We start from the raw sequence: 22448 nt of genomic DNA on the forward strand, positions 1-22448 counted from the left end.
AACCTGCATCTCCTACTTGGAGGCGAATTTTTTACCACTATGCCACCAGGGAAATATTCTGAGGTATATGTACTATTACTAGCTTCCTGCTATAAATGGGGAATTACACTAAGAGATGAGAAGCAAGCAATGTGTCTGGGTCACATGGTTAGTAACATGGTTTAAATTTTGGGTTCCAGCCTATAGCTGTCTACCATCAGATTCAGGTTCAAACTCCTCTGAAGCTTAGTCTTGGGAGAACTTCAACTGTCCTACTGGTCTTTCTGGTGCCTATGAAAAGCCTTTTGCTTTTTCTCATCATCTCCTAATTGGGTCCTTTAGATTGCACATCAAAATAAGATATCATTTTGTTTTCCTTGCCTCTACCTGTTCACCCACCTGGATGGCCTCTATTTGAAGAGCCATTCACATTTATGTTGTCTTTATTCTTAGATTTGAACTGATTTGCTAAGCCTGAGATTCTGAGTTTATAAAGATCTTTGTTTCCTCTCTTTTTCAAGTGACACAGCTTCCTAGACATACTTTGAGGTCTCTGAGAAATCAGAAAAATAATCCAGTTTAACAAGGAGCATGATAAATCACTCACCCCATCATAAACAAGAGCTTTCCAGGAATGTTCCAACTTCTTCATTAACCTAAATGTAAACATACAGAAAAATAAAAGTAAGAATGTAAAATCAACCCCATTTGGTGACTTCTCAGAACCCTTCACTGAATTATTTTGAAATAATAAAGACTATTATATCCCCAAATTTTTTACCGATATGATTGCAGAATGTCAATAATGCCCATAAATAAAAGCAGTTTTTCTCCCTTATGGCTTTTAGCTGGAATGCCTCCCATTCTGTGAACAGAGCAAAAGAGAAATCATTTTGTGTGAACAGGAAGTTAAAAATCATTTCTAATAAATAGACTGTAAATGAAAATAGTTAGTCTCTAAAAATCATGGACTCTCATCTTTATTTTTTGGCTTCAGCTAAAGTCTTCCTGGGAATCAAGAAAGATGTACTTCCCAAGAAGAAGAATAATACCATAGTTGTCAGTTCTGAAGAGTTGGATGGGAAGAATTCAATTAAAAATTATTCTGACTTTAAAACCATGAGCAAGAATTTTTTAAGTATTTAAAAGTACTGCTCGTCAAAAATGCAATACTTTTATATAGTTACTGTGAGATTTTAAAAATAAAATATAGGTGAGCACAAAGGAAAAAATATATAAAGAATCCATTCCAAGGATGCAAAGATAACTACTACTAACATCTTTCCTCTGTATTTATTCATCTGCATAAGTTATTACTTATCATGTTTTATAACCTGAATTTTCCACTTGCTAAATGATGAACATTTCTTCATATTCAATGCTAATGTGCTTTTAATGGCTGTGTAGTACTTCAGTATGCTATTGTGTAGTACTGTGCAGTACTTCAGTATGCTGACACAGAATAACTTTAATCAATTATTGGACATTTAGATGGATTTATAGGAAGGATTAAAAACCTTAGTATGTATGAATTTCCTTCATAAAAGTAAAATATGTCTGTGGTTTAGTCACTGTTGGAGAAGCTTACAAGACGGGCACTTAGAGTCAAGGAAAATGATTTCTTTCTTTCAGTCTTTTTGCTCGGCTAGTACATACACATGATACAGTCAACAATTCAATAATTTTCTTTGGTTGTAACTGTTTCTGTTAGTCAATAAGCAAACTAATGCTGCACATCTGGCTGAAGCAAGTGATCACATCTGTCGGGATGTAGGACTAGGATAACAGAATCCTCTTACACAGATAAAAAGTTCTGAATTGCAGACATCACTTCTAGCAAGTATTTGCTTAAATGCATGCTTATTCAAATTCAAAGTATATCCCCTCTGTTTGTGAAGGATGTTTTGAATATGTAGTAAATAGGAATAAAAACATTTTTAGCCATTGTTAAATTATGGAGCCATTTGAAAAGAGAAATCATGTGGGTGAAAGCATAACGACTAAAAAAACTGCCATTCATCCAGTTATCTGTGGATGAGAGGAAATTAGGCTGGCTCGATCCATTTTAGTGCCAGGTAGGAATCTATTCCTAAAGAGCCACCATGAAGGGAATATGATTGCATTTAATTATCCAATGACGTCAGCTGCCATGATCAAGGAGTGTGTGGGCAGATGGGTGCACTTACGTGTCTGGGTTCTCTGTGATAATTCCGTCTCCCGATTTCCCTGGACCCTGGATGGATTCCATTGCTGTTGAGTAGAGAACCTTTTGCATCCCAGGCCGCTTAGCATCAGGCACATTTTGAGAAATTTCCTCTTCTTTTTCTTTGAGGGTATGGTCCAAGATGTGGATTCCCAGCAAAAGGCTATAGTCCATGATCTTGAAGCTTTCCAGCACCTGAGTAAGAAAAAGAACCAGGAGGCCCATCACTCCAATGGCTTATAATTCTCATCTGCCCAGGATGAGAGAGAGACGCAGACAAGCAGCTCCTGCTTCCCTCCCAGGGGGTGGCTGACAGGAAAAATCAAAGTAAAAACCTTGGAGGTTATTATTAGGTCAAGTGCAGTAACCATTTCACCATGGTTCCAAGATGATCTTTTTATATAAATCTAGAGTAAGTACATTTTTCTTTAGCACTCCATGGACGTTTTACTAGGCATTTATTGAATACTTTCTGTGAGTCCAGGTGCTAAGTGGTTCATTTTGATTCAGTCCTCACAACTCTTTAAGCCAGGTGCTATTATTGTCTCTGTTTCACAGATGAAAAAAAAAACTGAGACACACAGAGAAAGTATATTTGCTCAGCATCATACAGCTCGTAAGTGGCACTGCTGGGATCTGAACCCAGGCAGTCAACTCCAGCATCTTAAGTAGTAGAGGACAGAAACCAACAATCAATGGTCTCTGAAAACCTGTGCCCTCCTGAGCATGAAGACTCAGCTGGAATGGGCTTTTACCTGATTTCCGTTCTCAAAACCTTCATCTTCCTAAAGCTCCTTTTCAAAGCTTGTCTTTCAAAGTTACCTTCGGTTCCCTGTAGGAAGTCTTTTTTTAAACGTATGGTCTCAACAAAGAACAGGACTTACTGTTTAATTATCCACTCAGCCAACAGTGGGGAAGAGAAGGAATTAAAAGTAGCTGGATGTAGCCAGACACAGGAGATAGGGGAAAAAAAAAAAAATGGAGACATGGTCAAGACGTGAGGTGGGTAGCCACATGGCTCCTGAGTATGGGTAAGTCTGGTACTCAGGACCCTTCAGCTGAGGAAGTGTTCACGGGGAGTTCAGGAAAATGGGATATTCTCTATTATACAATAAAGTTTTTTTCCTAATGGTTTGTCTATGATTCTCCTCTACAACAGATTTTTTTTGACACTTGGCATTTCTCACACAAAGCTGCTCAGGAAATCAAAACAGCCCAGAAAGAACAGCCTGATGGCGAACAGCTACCCTTGAACCAACATGACAGTGTATCTCTGTACCCTAGTTAGGAAATGCCTTTGGAGAACAGAGTCTATAGATAATTGTTTCACCAGGGTTTGAATACGTATGCAGTATATCTTACATCTCTCCTTCTCCCTCAGTCAACTGCTTTTGATCAGACACTTACGACATACTAAAGAGTGGTTGGGCCTTCCCTGGTGGCCCAGTGGTAAAAAACCTGTCTGCCAATACAAGTGACACAGGTTTGAGCCCTGGGTTGGGAAGATCTCCTGGAGAAGGAAATGGTAACCCACTCGAGTATCTTGTGCCTGGGAAATCCCATGGACAGAGGAGCCTGGCGGGCTACAGTCCATGGGGTCACAAAGAATTGGACATGATTGAATGACTAAAACAACAAGAAAGAGGGGTCAGGCCTGAGGATTCAAATACTTGTGGCTGCCACTTACTGGATGCCATTTAATGGTAGGCTTTGTGAACTATTTTTTGTGGGCTTCTCTTGTGGCTCAGCTGGTAAAAAATCCACCTGCAATGAGGAGACCTGGGTTCAGTCCTTGGGTTGGGAAGATCCCCTGGAGAAGGGAAAGGCTACTCACTCCAGTATTCTGGCCTGGAGAATTCCATGGACTGTATAGTCCATGGGGTCACAAAGAGCTGGACACGACTGAGTGACTTTCACTTCACTTTTCATTTTTGTGAACTATGACACATATGGCCTTTGGAAAATATGGTTATTCCTAGGTCTTATGTATCTTTGTTGGCAATGAGGAAACTTTAAGTGGGTTGGAAGTATTACTTAATCCTAAGTGCTCACCATTTACCTTTCAGTAAACTGAGTTGAATACTTTCAGAAGGAGGCAGGCAAGAGATAAGAGTAGAATCTTATTATTTAAGCAGTATAGGCCCTGGAACTTTCTAAGCCAGGATATCACAGAGTGGCCTGACAGCAAAGTGGAATCAGTTTCCCCAACCTGAGGAAGAGGGACTTCAAGACTGGAGGAAGAAGGAAGGGCGACAGGAAAAGCTCCTCACCACTGACCCAGCGCTGCAGCCTTAGACCCACTGGCTGGTTCCCTGTGGAGGCGCACCCATGCCTTGCCCCTCTAGAATACAACACAGAGCTGGGGAAGACAGGCCTACATCAGGGTTGCCAAGGACCCAACCTCTTAAAAGAAAACACTAATAGACACTGGATGCTTTCTTCAGACAGAAACAAGCATAGATGGGATCTTAGCCTTTCCAATTCCCCACCATCCTGAAAGAAAGGCTTGGGAATAGTGCCCATCCAGAGACAATGTGACCTTGCACAATGATCACTGTCTGAGATACCAGTTTTCCTGCTCTCATGTATCACTGCTGGCATGTCCCTTCTTAGAAAGAATGTTGGAGATGGACACGCAGGATACAGTGCACAAACTCTGTGACCCTAGGTAGATTATGTCACCTCCCCAGGCTTCAGTTTCCTCCTCAGTAAAAATGGTGGCAATAACATTAGCTACCACACAGGGTGCTTGTGAAAACTAAACACAGTAATGCAGGTAAGGTGTTTAGAGAAATTCCTAACACAAAGAAAGTGCTCAGTTCATTGTTAGTTAGCATCACGGTTACAACTCATTGCTCACATGTGAGGTGTCAGCTGGAAGCAGACACCCTGGGGTTATACTTCTGAAAACAGACATTCATAAAAAGCCAACAAAAATATGACCGCACTTCTAGCCTGCTTGCTAGTATCCCTTTGGTGTGTCCCAATTCCTTCAGAAGTTCTGGGTTCATGGTACCCAGGAGCACTGCGTGGATGTTCAACAGGAAAAGGTCGTCTGACACAGCAATTCTGGTCAATGGGCTATAAAATAACAGCCTCGCAATCTGCCTGAGGGAACAGTCCTGTGTTCAGTGGGTGAAAATCGCAGCCTTGTGCTTGGTACAGCCCCAGGCGCCCACTGGGAAATGTTTCCCCCAAAGCAGTGACCTGGCTTCAAGAAAAAATTCTAGTCCGTCTCCAGGACAATGTTGTACACGTTCCTCACAAGCCTCCAGAGTGAAAATTGAAAGCCACTCCTGGACACCAACATATTGGTTTCATTTTTCTCTGCAAAGCACCCAAGTATTAATTCTGCTTATAAATAAGCTTTCTTCATACAATAATTTTTCTTAAAGTTTCTTACAATAATTGCTTAATGCACTGTTTAAACAACTGTTTTATCTGTACTTGTAGTCTCCTTTCTTGCTCAAGGACAGGCCACAGAGAACATGTGTGTTTTATAAGTGATGTGAAGTCAGGCTGTGGTCCAACTTTAACTACTGGACAAAGCAAGAAGCAATTTCAATGCTTTATGTGGTCAAATATCAGGCTGGGTTTATTAAAAAAATATACAAGCCAAAACTTAAAATTAACTAAGAAAAAGCTATAAATAAATTTGAGACAGAGATTAGATTTCTCAGTACTTTTTCATTGGATTGCCAGCATCTCTGAAGGGTCCGGATTGTCCTCAAGAGGCCAGGTTTCTACTTTCCAAGTGAAAGTCTTAAAAAAAAAAAAAAGATACATTCTCTTCCTATTGTGCAGAAATCTGAGCATGATAGTTGGATTTGGGCTTAGGGAAAGTCACCATCCATAATAAATGTTAAGAAAGAAAAAGATAAATATATAGTCACTTATTTTAAATGAAATTCCCAAACTTGAGCAATGAAAAATTCTGGGAACAGATTTTAGCCATGTGCACAGCAGATCTGCATCAATTAGGAACAAAATAGTTGTTATTCATATCTTCCCAGATCGTTAATGAAAGGAATCGATAAATCTGCCAGAACCTTAACGTGTGAGTGTTAAGAGGGTGCAACATCCTGCAACACGACAGACACCAGTCTAGTCTGTCACTCAGGTGCACATTTTTTCCCCAGAATGTCGGCCTGACTTCACTGTTGCTGGTGGATCCTGTACCTGTGCATTTGCTTTGCAAAACAGCTGCAAGGCAAACACAGGTGCTTTCCCATCCAGCTTGGGCCAGACCTTACTCCCTCACCTGTGAAAAAGAGAAAGCAGGAAGGATTCACAGACCTATGCAAAACTGAAAGTAAGTTGAAATACCACAGTGTTTTTTTTATCCTGAGAGCCAGATTATTTTTTCTCTTCTTTCTCAAGGACTATTTTAAGTCAGTAATAACATTGGAATGTGGTTAAAAAAAAAAAAAAAGCCAACGTCAAAGCAGCTGCTACACTATCCTGAAGACGTGCTCAAAACTACGTTTTCTAAGATAAAGCATATCCTCTAGGCTCTCATGACTGGCGTTGCATCAGGGGTGCTCGCATCCACATACAATCTCTGCAGACTTGGTGACCTAACACGGGAGATGTCACAGCTTAGAACAGCAGGCACCACTATGCTCTTTTCACAGACAAAGGTCAGAAAGAGGGGTGTTCTTTTTCCTCTTCCATCCTCTGCGCCATAGCCCTTAGCCTGCTGCACACTGTTTTCTGCTCCTCAGCTAGATGGAGCATGACTGCATGGTGTGGAAGACTCCATGCCTGAGAGCCAGGTGGCCTGGTTTGACCCATGGCTCCCCCACTGGTTTTTCTTTGAGCAGAGTAGGTAACCTCTTTGGGCCTGGTATCCTCGTTCATAAAATAGAAATAATAGGGACACCTATCTCACAGAGTTAGTGTGAAGATTAGTTCGTCCATGTGAAGTCTTAGGACAGTCATGACATATAGAAAGCATCCAGTACCTGCTGGTTCTTCTTATTGCCCTTGCTCTCCACCACCCGTAGAATAAACCACTCCCACTGGAAGCTCCACTCATCCTTAGCTATAAGGCCCATCTTCTCTTGGTTCTTTGCCTTCCTATTTGTTTTTCCCAGTATTTTCCTCTATGCGCTAAGAACATTCACCAGAGTTCTCTCTTCAACTCCTCTGTCTACTTTTCTATAGTGACATTCATTTAGTACCCTGGAAAAAATAAGTTGAGTGTCCAGTCTGTGCCAGGCCCCACGGAAGTTGCCAGATCTTTGGGGTAAGTAAAACAGACAACTACACCATCCTCAAAATTACACAAGCTTTGCACCGCAGGTTGAAGTAAGGCCTGGAAGGAAAAATAAGGGTGCTGTGCAGATACCCCACAAAATGGTGACCTACTATTAACTACGGGAAAGTACAATAGAGCAGGTAAGAAATGAGAGTACTTGAATGACACAGCGGCAGGGGAGCTCAAGGGAGACATGGATAGATTTAAGAATATTTTAGGGGTTGATTCCAACTATCATTGGTCCACAGACAATTCCTAAGATGCTATCTTTACTCTGAACTTAATTCCTAAGTTCCAGTCCTGTATATTTCCCATGACCTTCTGCTGGACATTTCTGAACACTGTCCTGCTGTAACCCCAAACTTTTTTTAAAAATTTTATTTTATTTTTAATTGGAGGATAATTACTTTACAATATTGCGATGGTTTCTGCCACGCATCAACATGAATCAGCCATAGATATACATGTGTCCCCTCCTTCTTGAAACTTCCTCCCACCTCCCTCCCCATCCCACCCCTCTAGGTTGTCACAGAGCACCGGCTTCGTGCAACCTCCAACTCTTCTTTCTCACTTGTTCTCTGAAATCATCCTAATGTGGATTTTGGACTCCACGACTCCATTTCCCTTCATTAAGTTTCCTAATCCTGCAGCTTCTATAATCAAAATCATCTTCCTTGCTAATACTTTGAATTCAACTTCCCTTTCTTTTTCTGATTCATTCTTGACCCGTTCACTTGACCAGGTCACCTCACACCCCTCCTCAAAGCCTGCAGTCTCTCACCATTGCTCAGGGGACACCGAGGTCCTTGCTACTGTGGCCCCAGCCAACATCTGCTATTTAGCACCTGTCAACACCTCCCAGGCTAGTCAAACTGAAATCCCATGCTGCTGCTGCTGCTAAGTCACTTCAGTCGTGTCCGACTCTGTGCGACCCCATAGACGGCAGCCCACCAGGCTCCCCTGTCCCTGGGATTCTCCAGGCAAGAACACTGGAGTGGGCTGCCATTTCCTTCTCCAATGCATGAAAGTGAAAAATGAAAGTGAAGTCGCTCAGTCATGTCTGACTCTTAGTGACCCCATGGACTGCAGCCTACCAGGCTCCTCCGTCCATGGGAGTTTCAAGGCAAGAGTACTGGAGTGGGGTGCTATTGCCTTCTCCTGAAATCCCATAATTACCCCTAAATATGCTCAGGCTGATTCTTCTTAAAGGTCCTTATTTCAAACCTTACTTGTTTTTCAAAGCCTATCTCAATTCTTGCCTCCATAAAGACTAGACTCATGATCTACACAAAATATCAGGAACACATCTCCCCTCTGAAAACTCAAGCACATTATTAGTACCCCTCTATCTGGAGAGGGAAATGGCAACCCACTCCAGTATTCTTGCCTGGAAAATCCCATGGACAGAGAAGCTTGGCAGGCTACAGTCCATGGGGTCGCAAAGAGTTGGACACGACTTGAGGACTTCACTTCTTCTTCTTCTATGGAATAAAATATGACTATCCATTTATCTATGCTTTTCCTATCATACATATAAGGCTGCTCCACTCACCAAAGACTTGTTTTACTTTATGCTCCCTGCTTGCACTCGATCAGAGCAGAAATATACATTTTTATACTCCTTTCCATGTGAAAAAGTAAGGGAAAAACAAAATATCCAGCAGCAAAGAATGTATGGCAATACATCTGACATTAATATCTCCAATATAAGAACTTGGATATTGCGCTTCACAGTTACAATGCTTGGGAAAAATCTTCAGCACTGAACGCATTTACTGTGATTCTGTGCTCTATGTGGTCAGAAAAAAAAAAATAAAGATAATAGCCTACAGTAGTTTCAAACCTTCCCACACCAGAAGTATTTATATCCACTTTGTCAAGGACAAAAATCAAGCTGTTATTTAGAGACTCTTAGTTTACTGTTTTGTAGGCACACAACTAAATGGCAGATAAAAGGCAAGCTTGTTTTCTATAAACTAAACTGAGCTTGGAATCTGGTAAGACTATCGCATTTCTTTTAAGGAAGCCTTTGCAAAAAGAGCATGTCACAGGCTGGGTCAACTTCAAAGACCCATTAAGCATCCAAGAGTGCTTGGTGCTGAGTTTAGGTTGGAGGCTCTGTTCTGAAACACATTTCAGGGCTTCCTTAGCTTTCCTGTCCTCTATTTCTCTGCTCTTCCAATCTGGAAGATATGTGAAGTTAAGTTGGCACAAGACTGAGAAAGGATGATAATCAGGTAAGTCCAAAAGACTGCTGAAAAATGGCTCCATTTTAAAAATGGTACCTGGGCTTCCCTGCGGTTCAGTGGCCAGGAATCTGCCTTGCACTGCAGTGGACACTGGTTTGATCCCTCATCCAGGACGATCCCACATGCCACAGAGCAACTAAGCCAGCAAGCCGCAACTACTGAGCCTGCACTGCAACAACTGAAGCCCATGAGCCTGGAGCCTGTGCCCCACAACAAGAGAACCCACTGCAGAGAAGTCTGCACATGGCGATGAGTACGCGCCTCTCGCCACAATGAGACAAAATCCGTGTGCAGCAGCGAAGACCCACCACAGCCAAAAAATAAATAAATCTTTTAAAAGATGGTTCCCAGCATCAGGAAATATTCACAGGGGCAATATAATAGAATTCATCTGGAAATCATGCCTTTTGCAAAGTGGAGAAGGAGGATGATTCTAGGAGGAAAAAGATGCTCTTTAATCAGATTTTAGGCAAGCAGAGTTTCTAATAATTTTCCATGTCGGGGGGGGGCCTCTAATGGAAATTAATCAAGTCATTAACTATTTTATTGAGCACCTATTATGTGCTTGACGGCAACTGTAGCCATGAAATGAAAAGACGCTTGCTCCTTGGAAGAAAAGCTATGACAAACCTAGACACCATATTAAAAAGCAGAGACATTACTTTGCTGACAAAGGTCCATATAGTCAAAGCTATGGTTTTTCCAGTAGTCATGTATGGATGTGAGAGCTGGACTACAAAGAAAGCTGAGCACTGAAGAATTGATGCTTTTGAACTGTGGTGTTGGAGAAGACTCCTGAGAGTCCCTTGGACTGCAAGGAGAGCCAACCAGTCAATTCTAAAGGAAATTAACCCTGAATATTCATTGGAAGGACTGATGCTGAAGCTGAAGCTCCAATACTTTGGCCACCCGATGCAAAGAGTCAACTCCCTGGAAAAGACCCTGATTCAAGGAAAGATTGAAGGCAGGAGGAGAAGGGGATGACAGAGGATGAGATGGTTGGATGGCATCACCGACTCAATGGACATGAGTTTGAGCAAACTCAGGGAGATGGTGAAGGACAGGGATGCCTGGTGTGCTGCAGTCCATGGGGTTGCAAAGAGTTGGCCATGGCTCAGCAAATGAACAACAGCAACTATGTGCTTGGCACTCTCTTGTTCAGAAATCCTTTGAGCAGTCTAGCTAATGTGTGATAAAATAAGAACACCACCATTTTACAACCCCTAATGAATTAAAGCATCTAGTTAGTGGTCAAACATCTAAAACCAACAACCAATCTACAGGAAATGAAAGGGGAAAGAGGTGTATACTGAAAGAAATTATGGGAAACATAACCAGTAGAATCTGGACAATAGAATATACAAGCCAATTTCTTCAACAAGTATCAATGAAATAAAAAATGACCAGGGTAAAGGGGAGTGGTTAACCAGTAGACCCTATTTAAACCTTGATCCAAACTATAAAAAAAGGGTTTTTTTTTTCCCCCATGATAGAACTAGAAATTTGAACACTGACTAGTAAGAATTATTAATTTTCTATAGGTATGATGAAGAGGTTGTAGTTACTTTTTAAAAAAGGAGTCATTAGTAACTAGGGATTCTTTGAGCAAAATGATTGGCAAAAACATTTATGTTAATTCAGTAAGACAAAACAGTATCCTGAAGATTTTCTGCAAGTAGACATTCCTGGACCCACTGGCTTAGGGTAAAATGAATGCAAGGGTATGCCAAGCCTCCCCAAGTAGGCTCCTTGGAATCCAGCCCCAGAATTACTTGCATGTGCAAGTTCAGTTAAAGCCAAAAGTTGTCTTTTAAATTTAATTTCCTCAATACAGCTCAGAGTGTTCTTTGCTAATATGATAAAGAGAAAAAACATGCTGTGACAAGCCAAGCAATTTTGACTGATAGAGCAGACTGAAATAAATATTCAATCTCTAATTTAGTGATGGCAATAATGTGGTTTTTCACTGTGTCTAATGTGGTGATTTAGAATATCAAGCTGTGCTTGATAAACATGTAACAAGGTCTTTTTTGCTCACTTAAAAAGCTTAAAGAAATACAAGCATACCTCATAACACTAAAAATAGTCATCTATTATTTTAAAAGCTGTATCAATCTATTAATATGTATATGAATGTATGAAGGAATACATATATATTCATCAGCTTCTATATTAGATGGATTATGGATCTTTTCTTTATAGAGACTATTTTTACACATTAATATATCTTAATAAATTATTTTATAAACATATTTAAAAGTAACATTAAAACTGTCAGGTACTTCCCATTCTATCTTCTAGTTGCCATCACTAGAAGTGACTTGCTCCACTGTGGCTTAAGTGGTGGGACAGTTGAGAAACTGGGCTGGTAAGCTGTCCAGTGAGACTCAGAGGCCACTCGTGGCCCAAGTTTCCATGCCCACTTCAATGCGGGAGGTGCAATTCCTGACACCTTCTCACCGCCTACTACAGTCCACTCCTTGTGGTGAACTGTCTCTGAATAAAGAGGGAAAAAGTCCTCCTCCCTTTCCTCTTCACTTTAATAAACAAAGAGAGCAAAGAAGAATGGGAGAATCTGTCCACAATAAATAAAACCTCAATTGTGTGGCTTTAAGGTTTAAATTCTATGCTTCTTTGAGGCAAGGGCCATACCCTATTCACTTTTCTCTCTCCCACAGACTTAGCACAGAGCCTTACGCAGAGCAAGAATTTGAAACTATTTGTTGAATGACATGTAGTTAATTTGGCAGAAAGGTAAGGAAGGATTTGTCAACTGAGATTCCAGTGATGGTTTGAAGCCAGAGAAATCAAGCCACACCATGCTGTGAGATCATTCGAGGTTCCACAAGGCAGGCAGAATCTCAGGTGTGGGAAAGTCACCATTTGTACTGAAAACCTTATAATTTATGAAGAACAATAAGTACCTTCCCATAGGGTTAAGTTTTAAGAAGTGACAGGAAACCCAGATTGTGGGAGGCATCACTAGAAATGAATTCTTTGGGGTCTTGAGGCATTTTAATTAAGAAACAACTATATATGTACATGGTCAAAATTAAGGAAAGTGCAAGATGGTAGCTCAGTGCTACGTCCCATGAGGGTGAGGGTTTGAGGTGAAAGGAGAATATAGTCAGTGGCGGGCTCTGGTGCAATATTCTAGTCTCTGTGTCAAGATGTGATCTACACCCTACATTTTTGATGATGTTTACCTAACAAAATGGAGTGATAAAAGGTCAGCCTATACCAGTCCTGAGAGGGAGTTCAATTTTGAGTAAGATTATTATTTAAATTCAGACATGAATGTTTAAATTTGAAGAGACAAATATTAATTGGAAAGTACAAGACTGTGGATTTTAGTGAGCAAGAGTAGTCATGAAAAGTCCACTGGACCCTGGCTGTCCAGTGGTTAAGACTCTACGCTCCCAATGCAAGGGGAATGGGTTCAATCCCTGGGCAGGGAACTAGATCCCACACACCGCTACTAAGAGTTTGCATGCCACAGCTAAAGATCCCACATGCAGCAATGAGCACTGAAGATCCCGGGGGTCACAGCTAAGACCTGGCACAGCGGAAGAAATAATAAAAAGGAAAAAGGAAAAAAAGAGTAGTCATTCAAAAATTAAGAGAGTCTAATTTTCCTACACATCTGAGTGTTTGCAATCCCAAATCACTGCGTTCTCTGCTCATGGAGGATGAAGTGGTTGAAATATTTTCTCTAATTCCTAATAATCTAGAAAAAGTTATATAACTCTTTCATAAACAGAAATATCAGAGGCTGGTGAATCCCCACCTACAGAGAATGTCCGTATCATCTGAAGCCAGATTATCAGGTGAAAATGCAGCAAACAATGAGATGGCATCTAGAATGGTTCGTTTTTGGAACAGTTGGAGTTAACCGAACACAGGTGAAGTTTAAAAATGAGGTCTTCATGCGGAGAAATGAAGAGAGGACGTTAACAAAATCAGACTCCAGCCAGGGTCACTTTCAGGGTGGATGAGGACATTTTAAATAAAGATTAGGTTTTAACCTCTCGGCATCCCTACTACCTAAGGACAACTGATACATCTAGTGGACTATGCATTCCTTTAAAATACTTTTTTCCCCAAGTGTACATGTAGAAAATTCACAGCTGCATCTTTTATAAAAAGTTGAAATTTAATAAATTCATTAAAAACAGATTGTCCTTGGCCATTTCACTCTTAAGAGTAGAGGAAGAAATTCTCCCGTGATTTTCTACCTCACAATGTAGAGGGAATTTTGAGGAACAGAAATGAGGAGAGAAGTGTTACACTTGCTGGGTTGAAATACTCAATTAAAAAATGACTTCGAAGGAGGAACACTGGTGACATCAATGGGACAGTCACTTGCAGGAGAGGGGAGGCATGTAAAACGTGCTGGCTGATGGGGACAGGGACGAAGAGCCGTGTACATGAACCAAAGCCTCTCAGAGGCTGGTAAGTGCTGATCTTTTGGGAAAGAACTAGAACCAAAGTGTGGCCCAAGAAGTACTGTGCCTTTCCCATGACAGTCAAGTAAACCCCGTTTTTCCAGAATATGAGTATTTGAGTAAATGTGCACTGAATACCGAATGAATAAAATAAAGCCCTATAAAAATCAAACTGATTTCACCCTTTAAAAGCATTTCCAGAGGGCACATTTCTGAACCAGTTTTTAAACTTTGTAACATTTTCCCAGGCCCTGAAAACTCTCAAATACTTCCTAAGTCTCTGGAACTCAGTCTCTTACCAGATTCCAGAAATTTCTCCTGAAGTATGGAAGCTCAAGTCCATTTTGTTAGCTGCTGGGGTTCGCCACCCCTCTGTCTCCCTGGGCTTGAGTATTTACAACTCTACTCTAACTTACATGGTCATCTGTGTGACAGACTTACCCTGGCATCCACATCAGATCCACCCTGGCCAACTTCATAGCCTTTCCAGACATACCTTCAAAACCAGGGATGTTACCATCATGCCGCCCACCCCTCCGTGGCCACTTCCTCTTCCTGCTCTCTGTGCTCTGGTTTCCCAGGATTTCCCCAGTGGAGGAGGATATGGTCGCAGGGACATTTCCTTCCCTTTGCTCCCTGCCCTCAGATTCTCCGTGAGTCCTCTCACTTGGGGCCTCCATTGACCTCACCTCTAGACCTAGCGTCATCAACAAAATCAAAGACAGGTAGGTTCTTTTCTCACAAAAGCAGGAAACCCTCACATACTGTATTTATTTCATAAAGCCCAGAGACTTTAGCTTCCTTGAATGGGCATTATTATTATTTATATTTATTTACATGTGACAATTTACTTATAATGCAAGTTAGGTAAATACAGCACCACCACTGCCACACCTCAGGATATAGGTGAGCTCTCTAATCCTTAGGTCATATTTCTTTTAGGAAGAAAAGGTAAAGGAGTTTTAAAGGAGTTGAGGAAGATATTTTCAGTGTCCCATTTCTATTCTTTACTGTAGAAATTCTTATAATGTTCCACTTGGTTTGAAGTGAGCGTTAAAAAAAAAAAAAAACTACTGGCTTGATAATCCATCCAATTCTGGAGTTAATGAGGATTCTTAAAAGCTGCCACCCAGGATTCAACGACATACTTTGTGTCCCTGATCTCCCTCTCTGCCAGACTGGAGAAACAATCAATTCCACTGTAAACCATCACATTTCTCAGAAAGAAGTTTTGCTTTTAAGTTAACAGGATTTCATGTGCACACATGTTGGTAACAGTTGGCAAGTGTCAATGGGCTTGATTATGTTTTTCATTAAACTTTCAAAATTAAATGTTTGGATTACTAGTTCTACTTTGTGGTTCTCAGTCACTTGGCACTATGTTCCTCTTTGCCTCCTTCCTTGAAGTAGGTTGTGAGACACTTCATTAATTCACTGCGCTGTCCAAACCAAGTTCTCTAGTCCTTTCTTAACTCCTCCATCAAATCCTCACCAGCTCTGTGTTAGAGCTAGAAAACCAGTTTTCAGGCACTTCCAACCCATCCCGTCTGCATCCAAGTTATCAATTAAACACTGTCATTTCCACAGACTTTCCTCCATTACTCCTACTACAGAGAATGTACAGATGAAAGAACCTGGATTTTGGAACCAAAGAGACGTGGCTCCAGCAATGTAAGCTCTGCTGGCTTGGAGAAGCTGAACCTCTCCTGAGTCCCCACTTCATCTGTCAAAATAGAATCATGGCACTCACTCTGAAGGGCTGTTGTGAGGATTAATGAGACAATCTATCTGTGATGTCAAGTACTGCCTGGCTCAGAGCAAGTCCATAGTAAATGTTACTAGAAACAATCTAGAGATGAACTGAGCCTTGGAAGTGTGTCCTTACTGTCCATAAAATCATGCATTTGGTATTAAGATACTTTGGTATCTATCTACAGATTATTTCTAAGACAGAACTCTCCCTCTACCCCAAACTGGAATGGCTGGTTTTGAAATACTGAGAATTACCTGTCTGGCTCAAACTGAGGTATCTGTTGCTGAGTAGAAAGTCGGGTATGAACAGGAACATAGATGAGTATTTTGATTTTTGCAGCTACCCTGAAATTCTCTGGTATTGACCACCTTGCCCCGTGTGTTACTGCAATTGGAGCCCCTTTCTATCACAAATCTGCATGAAAGCTGAAATGCAGCCAGTGCCGCAGCTGGACAAAAAGTGTGTTAGTCACTCATTCATGTCTGACTCTTTGTGACCCTGTGGGCTATAGCTTACCAGGCTCCTCTGACCAAGGGATTCTCTAGGCAAGAATACTGGAGCGGGTTGCCATTTCCTTCACCAGCAGATCTTCCTGACTCAGGGATCAAACCTGGTCTCTGGCCTTGCAGGGAGAGACATGCATATTCTATACCATTTGAGTCACCAGAAAAGTCCATCCACTCCAGTATTCTCATCTTGGAAATCCCAAGGACAGTGGAGCCTGGAGGACCACAGACCATGGAGTCGCAAAAGAGTCAGACATGACTTAGTGACTAAACAACAACAGACACTAGACAAATAAGCAATAGAAAAGTACTCCAATTATTTTCCAATCCACAACACTGATATGATGATTAACTCTAGGTCTATTTCATATCAGACCATTGGTACGTTATCATCAAAGCTTGCTCTTGTATTTATCGATTAGGTAAGAGTTATCATTTCAAAAATGTTGTTTCCTCTTGTGCTGCGCTTAGTCACTCAGTCATGTCTGACTCTTTGTGACCCCATGGACATTAAAAGACTAACACTGAAAAAAAACAAAAAAGAATCCGCCTTCCAATATACCCGATGTTCGATCCCTGGTCGGGGGACTAAAGTCCCACACGCCATGGAGCAACTAAGTCTGTGTGCCACAACAAAGATCCCATGTGCTGCAACTGAGCCCCGACACAGACAAATAAGTGATGATAATTTTCTTAACTACAAAAAATGTTCTCCTACTGAATAGGCTAGTAAAGAAATAAACTATAGAAAGCGGTTAAAAAAAAAAGAGATTAACACTAAGACAACTGCTATTCTGCTAAGTGATTTGAAGGGTAGGAAAATGAAATCACACAATTTCTATTCTCCTAGAGAGCAGATTTTAGTAGGCAAACAAAACATGTACACACGTAATCACAATACAATGTAGAAATACCAAAGGCTATAGAACAGAGTTAGATCAAGTGCTATGAGCATTAAAGTCACAGTGAATTATTAGTGCTAAAGTCCTATACCTTGGGCCTCTCCTCAGAAATCCCTAGCAATTACATTAAGGCCCAGAGATGTGTGATTACTCTTTAGACTTAATTGTAAGTTCTTCTGTTTCATTTTCACCCCTCTTTCCTATATCCCCAAACTACTTCTTTATTGGATTTATCTTTTGCTTTGTTGAAGTATATACTTAAGCAATTTTTTAACAACAAACTTAAATAAACACCTATAAGAATGGCTAAAATAAAATACAGTGACAACAGCAAATGTTGGTGGGGAACTAGATCACTCATACACTGCTGGTGGGAATGCAAAATTGTACTGCTGCTCTGAAAAAGTTTAGCAATTTCTTCCCAAGTAAACATGTACTTACCATACAACACAGAAGCTGCACTTAGGCATTTACAGCAAAGAAATGAAAACTTGTGCTTATGCAGAAACCTTCAGGCAAATATTCACAGTAGCTTTATTTGTAACCAGTCAAAAACTAAAGAAAACTATATGTTATTCAGCAAGTGGTATATCCATACCATGAAACTCAGCAATAAAAAAGGGCAAACCACCAATATACAAAATAACTCGAATGGATCACAAGGGTATTATGCTGAGTGAAAAAAGCCCAACTCAGAGGTTACACCTGAATGATTCTTGAAATGACAAAACTGCAGGGACGGAAGAGACTGATGACTGCAAGAGACTGGGGAGGGGCAGGATGAGGAAGCTGTGTGTGTGGCTACATATAAAACAGGGGCAGGAAGGATTTGTGTCAAGAATTGTCACTTGTTGCTTGTCAAGATACTTGACCATGTTGGTTTCAGAAATACATATATGCATCACACTGCATAAGCTACATACATACATACCCATGCACACATACAAATGAGTGCACATAAAACTGGTGAAATCTGAAAAAGATCCCTGCATGTACCCATGTACCCATGTCTATTTCCTCTGTACTTTTTCTTCCAACTGCATGCAAATCTACAATTATTTAAAAAATTTTTTTCTTTTCATAAAAGATTTACAGGTAGAAAGCTTTTAAAAGTCCTTGCACATATGACAATGTCTTTATTTGCAGTTTCACAAGGAAATCTGGCCTGGCTAGATACAGAGATCTATGTCCAAGATCATTTTTTCTTAGACCAGAGCATAGAAGGCATTGCTTCACTGTTTCTCAGGAACTTTGTGATTTTTTTTTTCTAGCTCAAACAGTCTCTGAGTCCATAAGTTGGTTTTATTTACTTATTTTTTCACCAACTTTATCTTTGCTTTATGTAGGTATTACAATGTTATCAATATAGCTAATAAGAGAGAGCAAAACTCATAATTTAAAACAATGGAGCAAATAAATATATCATGAGATTATAGTGTTTTTAAGATCTGATTTGCCAAACAGTGCATTCATCTATATCTTTTCAGGGAAGTAATCTTTCATCTCTGGAACAGAGATGCAGAGTCAATGATATCTCTTCCCATGTTTTAGCTGAAATCTAAAAACAAAATTCAATTCCTTACTTATAAAGAAAATAGCCTAAATGTTAAGTGTTGTCATCAGTAAAAGATATACATCTTTTTAATATTAGCTCCGAGGCGTTTTTTTCCCCCTTAAAGATAACTGGAAGGCAACCAATACATATAAGAAAAGAAAAGAACCTGTCTAAACTAAATGCAAAAAAAAAAATAATTGCTAAACAAAATTATAGCTATGTGGTAAGCACTAACATTATGCTAAATTAAGTATTATAGAAAATAACCTACATTGTAACCCATGCAAACATGTCTGGAGCTGAGAAGAATCTAATCTACAAATTTAGAATTTGCCATACACAGAAAGAAATACCAGTTTGCAAAAAAAAAAAAAGTCTCAGTATTAAGACTAGCTTCATGAATATTTCATTAATATTAATATTTATGGCGACAGATGTTTGTGTAAAAAAAGAAAATTGGTTCCACACTAAATAAAAATTAATAAGTTTGCTGCTAAAGAAAAAATAATAAATGCAAAATAAGTCATTTAGGTTATTAATTATCAAGACTGTCTGATATGACTCCCACATGAAGAAATAAATTATTTGAATTGCAAACATGAATTTTCACTAATGTACTTTGTATCAGTGTCACGTCCCCAGAGTTATCAATAAATACCATAGGATGTAGTAATGTATCAAACTAATTAAATGATATGAGACTTTTTAGATTTTTCACATATAAGTTATGTCAGAGAAGAATTATAGTAAATTTAAAAAATGAATACCAAATAGTTCCTAATTGTTCTTTCAAAATTAATACATAAATTTCAAGTCATTTTAAATTTCATCATCTTATACATACTGAATGTACACAATAAGCCAGGTACACAATTGTAGAGAGGTATAAGGAATGAGCTTTAGGCTCTGAGACATTTAGTCTGGCCAGGGAGACAGGACAAGTATCTAAAGGAAAGAAGAATCAGCATCAAATAAATTCAAATGACTATAATACTGTTTCTATGGGAAAATAATTGAAAGATAAAAATACTTTTGTTGCACAAATGACTTTGAACATGGGGACAATCAGTTCAGTTTTTCAAAAAAACCCAAGTGATTCAAAAGGGAACTCATCGCTTTATTAAATTCTCAGGGCTGTATCTGGCGGGCATGGCAGTGAAACTGGATGCCTCTTCCAAAAGACAGAACTTAAAAAACAGATAGATCTGTAAAAGTCACCAAAGATAGATTTTTTTTTTGGAGGTGTGCCTAAACTGGTCTCTCTCTATCATCAGATAATTTATTCCTTTGTTCAAATATGCATTTCAATGAACTGTTACTAAGTACTGACTAAGCACCAGGCCATGAAGTCAGGTTTGATCCTCAGGGTCAAGGAACTACACGTGTTAAATCCCACAAAAGAGGCTAACCCTGGAGGCTTGGGGGACCCACAGCATGGTGGTCTTGGGGGAAGGCAGGGGCCAGGAGAAGGAGAGAGGGGCAGAATGATTCTTCAGGGTGAGACATGCCTGAAGAGACCAAAACCTTTAGAGGTGTCCAGCCCATCAGAGTGACTGGGAAGTAAGGATGCTCTGGGGAAAGGGGACAGACAAGGCTGAAGAAGGACACTGAAGGGGCATCTGGGGAAGGGGCATCTGGGGAAGCGGCAGGGATCAAATCAGGAAGGGTTTGAAAGCTTCAAGCTGTGAAGTATGTATGGCTTCAAGAGCTGGTGGTCTTCCGATCTTGGGATGACTTTGGGGGCAGCACTGGAAGTATGCTGAAAGACAATGCTAGTGCAAATGCCAGGCAAGGAGGGGTCTCTGCAAAGGCAGAGGTTGTGCATCTGGAGGGAGCAGGCAGCCAAGAGTTATTCGGGAGGCAGATTGGACAGGATGTGGTGATTTACTGAGCGTGGAGAAAGAGAAGAAAGGAGGATGGGAAGGGCAGCTGCAGGGAACTGAAGTGGGCAGCTAGCTTCATGCTGATCACATTCCCCAGGCCAGAGAAGACAGGCAGAAGATGAGGCTAGGGGAAGTCAACAGGGCACCTGGAAAGAGCAGAGTTCACACAGGATGCGCCTCTCAGCTTGCCTGTCACATGGCAGCCACAGGGGATGGTTTGAATAAATCCTACCTTCTGTTTTTGATACAGGTGACCTGTGCTGTCCCGGTGGTACTTTCTACTGACATGACTCTTATCCCAAGCCAAGTTCTCTTATGGGTGTAGATAGCTGTCATAGCAGGCAGAGGGTGAGACGAAGGAAGAGGTAATGCTTCCAGAAAGGGAACCCCATTATTTCCATGTTCATTTCCCGCAGACATAGCCTATAGGGAACAGTGGTGTGGGAGTCAAGGAAAACCAAGATTTGGATTCCTGCTTCTGGAAAGAGTCCTTTTTCTGAATTCTGTGGGGAAGTGGGTTCAGCAAGGTTGAAGGATAAAGTGCATTCTGTTTTCCAGAAGACTGCCAAGCAGCCAGAGTGCCACGTGGAGGAGCTGATAGGGATGGACCAGAAGTGGGGTGGGGGCAGGTTTACAGGCAAGGGCCTGAGGCTGGGCCGGGAAAGCTGAGGAAAGGGACTCAGGGGTGCTCAGGGGGTGCCGGGGAAGATGGCCCTTGTCAAGAGGACTTGGTGCGGGTTAAGATAGTTCTGGCCGTTTTGGATGCAGAGCCCAGAAGCAGCTCTGATGGGGACTCAGGGAAGGAAGTAGTCTGTGGGGAACAGGGCATGATGCATGTGGGTCAAGCTGGGTCAGCGAGTCAGGCAGGTATCTTCCAGCCAGCAGTCATACAGGGCGAAATGGAGCCCTGGGGTCTGAGATGTCAAGCTGAAATATGAAAGAGGCGGGGGCAGGAAGTAGGAGTGACGGCAGGAAGAGGTTAGGAGGCTTATCTTTTCCATCTGGGAACAGCAGAAAAGCTGGGGTCCAAAGGTCTCGGATTCCTGGCTTTACTGCTTCTAAGCCCTTAAGAGGACCTGGAACCACCAGAAAAGGGCTTTTGACATTATTTGGCTCCTGACTGCTTTTCTCTCCTACCTCACATGTTCCTTTAATAAATATTAACTGTCACAACACCAAACAATTCTAGGGACATGTTATGCCATGTCATGCTTAACTCATATTATTCTCTCTGCCTAGAAATACGCTTCTACTTCTTTGCCTACCTGGAGAATTCCTCTTCTTCAAAACCAAACTATGATGTTACCTACTCTGATCCCTATAAACACCTTAGAATATCATCATGGCACTAATATACAGAAGGGCAATTGATTAAAAACAGAGGTCATTTACCCCATGTTGGCACACACTAGGGCCGCAATACATCTGTCTGATAAGTGCGTGAAAGGATGTATCTGAATAGGGGTCTAGCTCACCTTTCTTTGGCTGGACTGCTGACACAGTAGTGCAGTCCCCTGCCTCCCTTGTTTCTAGAGCTCTGGCAGTACGGCCTCACTCAGAGGAATGTTAATAGCAGACAGTCTCCATCCTTTGGGGCTGGAAGCAGCCCCAGGGTGAGCTCACATCCTTCCCTGGATCTCCATAGCACCTTGCCTGGCACTAAAGCTCAGTTTTCTGCAAAGCGAGGGAAATGTCAGGGTCAAAGACGCTGCA

General features: G+C 41.1%; 1 protein-coding gene across 6 annotated transcripts in view; it reads right to left on the reverse strand.

Moving 5' to 3' along the window:
• The window catches only part of PIP5K1B (phosphatidylinositol-4-phosphate 5-kinase type 1 beta), a 323645-nt gene that overhangs the window by 102273 nt on the left and 198924 nt on the right, over window positions 1–22448 (reverse strand). For all 6 annotated transcript variants that reach the window (XM_070480384.1, XM_070480385.1, XM_070480386.1 and 3 more), the window contains 3 exons: window positions 2166–2377; window positions 761–844; window positions 587–635 (listed from right to left, as the gene is read on the reverse strand). In XM_070480384.1, coding sequence (XP_070336485.1) covers window positions 587–635; window positions 761–844; window positions 2166–2377 — 345 coding nt within the window. The remainder of the gene's footprint in view (window positions 1–586; window positions 636–760; window positions 845–2165; window positions 2378–22448) is intronic.

This window comes from Odocoileus virginianus, chromosome 18, assembly GCF_023699985.2.
Source record: "Odocoileus virginianus isolate 20LAN1187 ecotype Illinois chromosome 18, Ovbor_1.2, whole genome shotgun sequence".
NCBI lineage: Eukaryota > Metazoa > Chordata > Mammalia > Artiodactyla > Cervidae > Odocoileus > Odocoileus virginianus.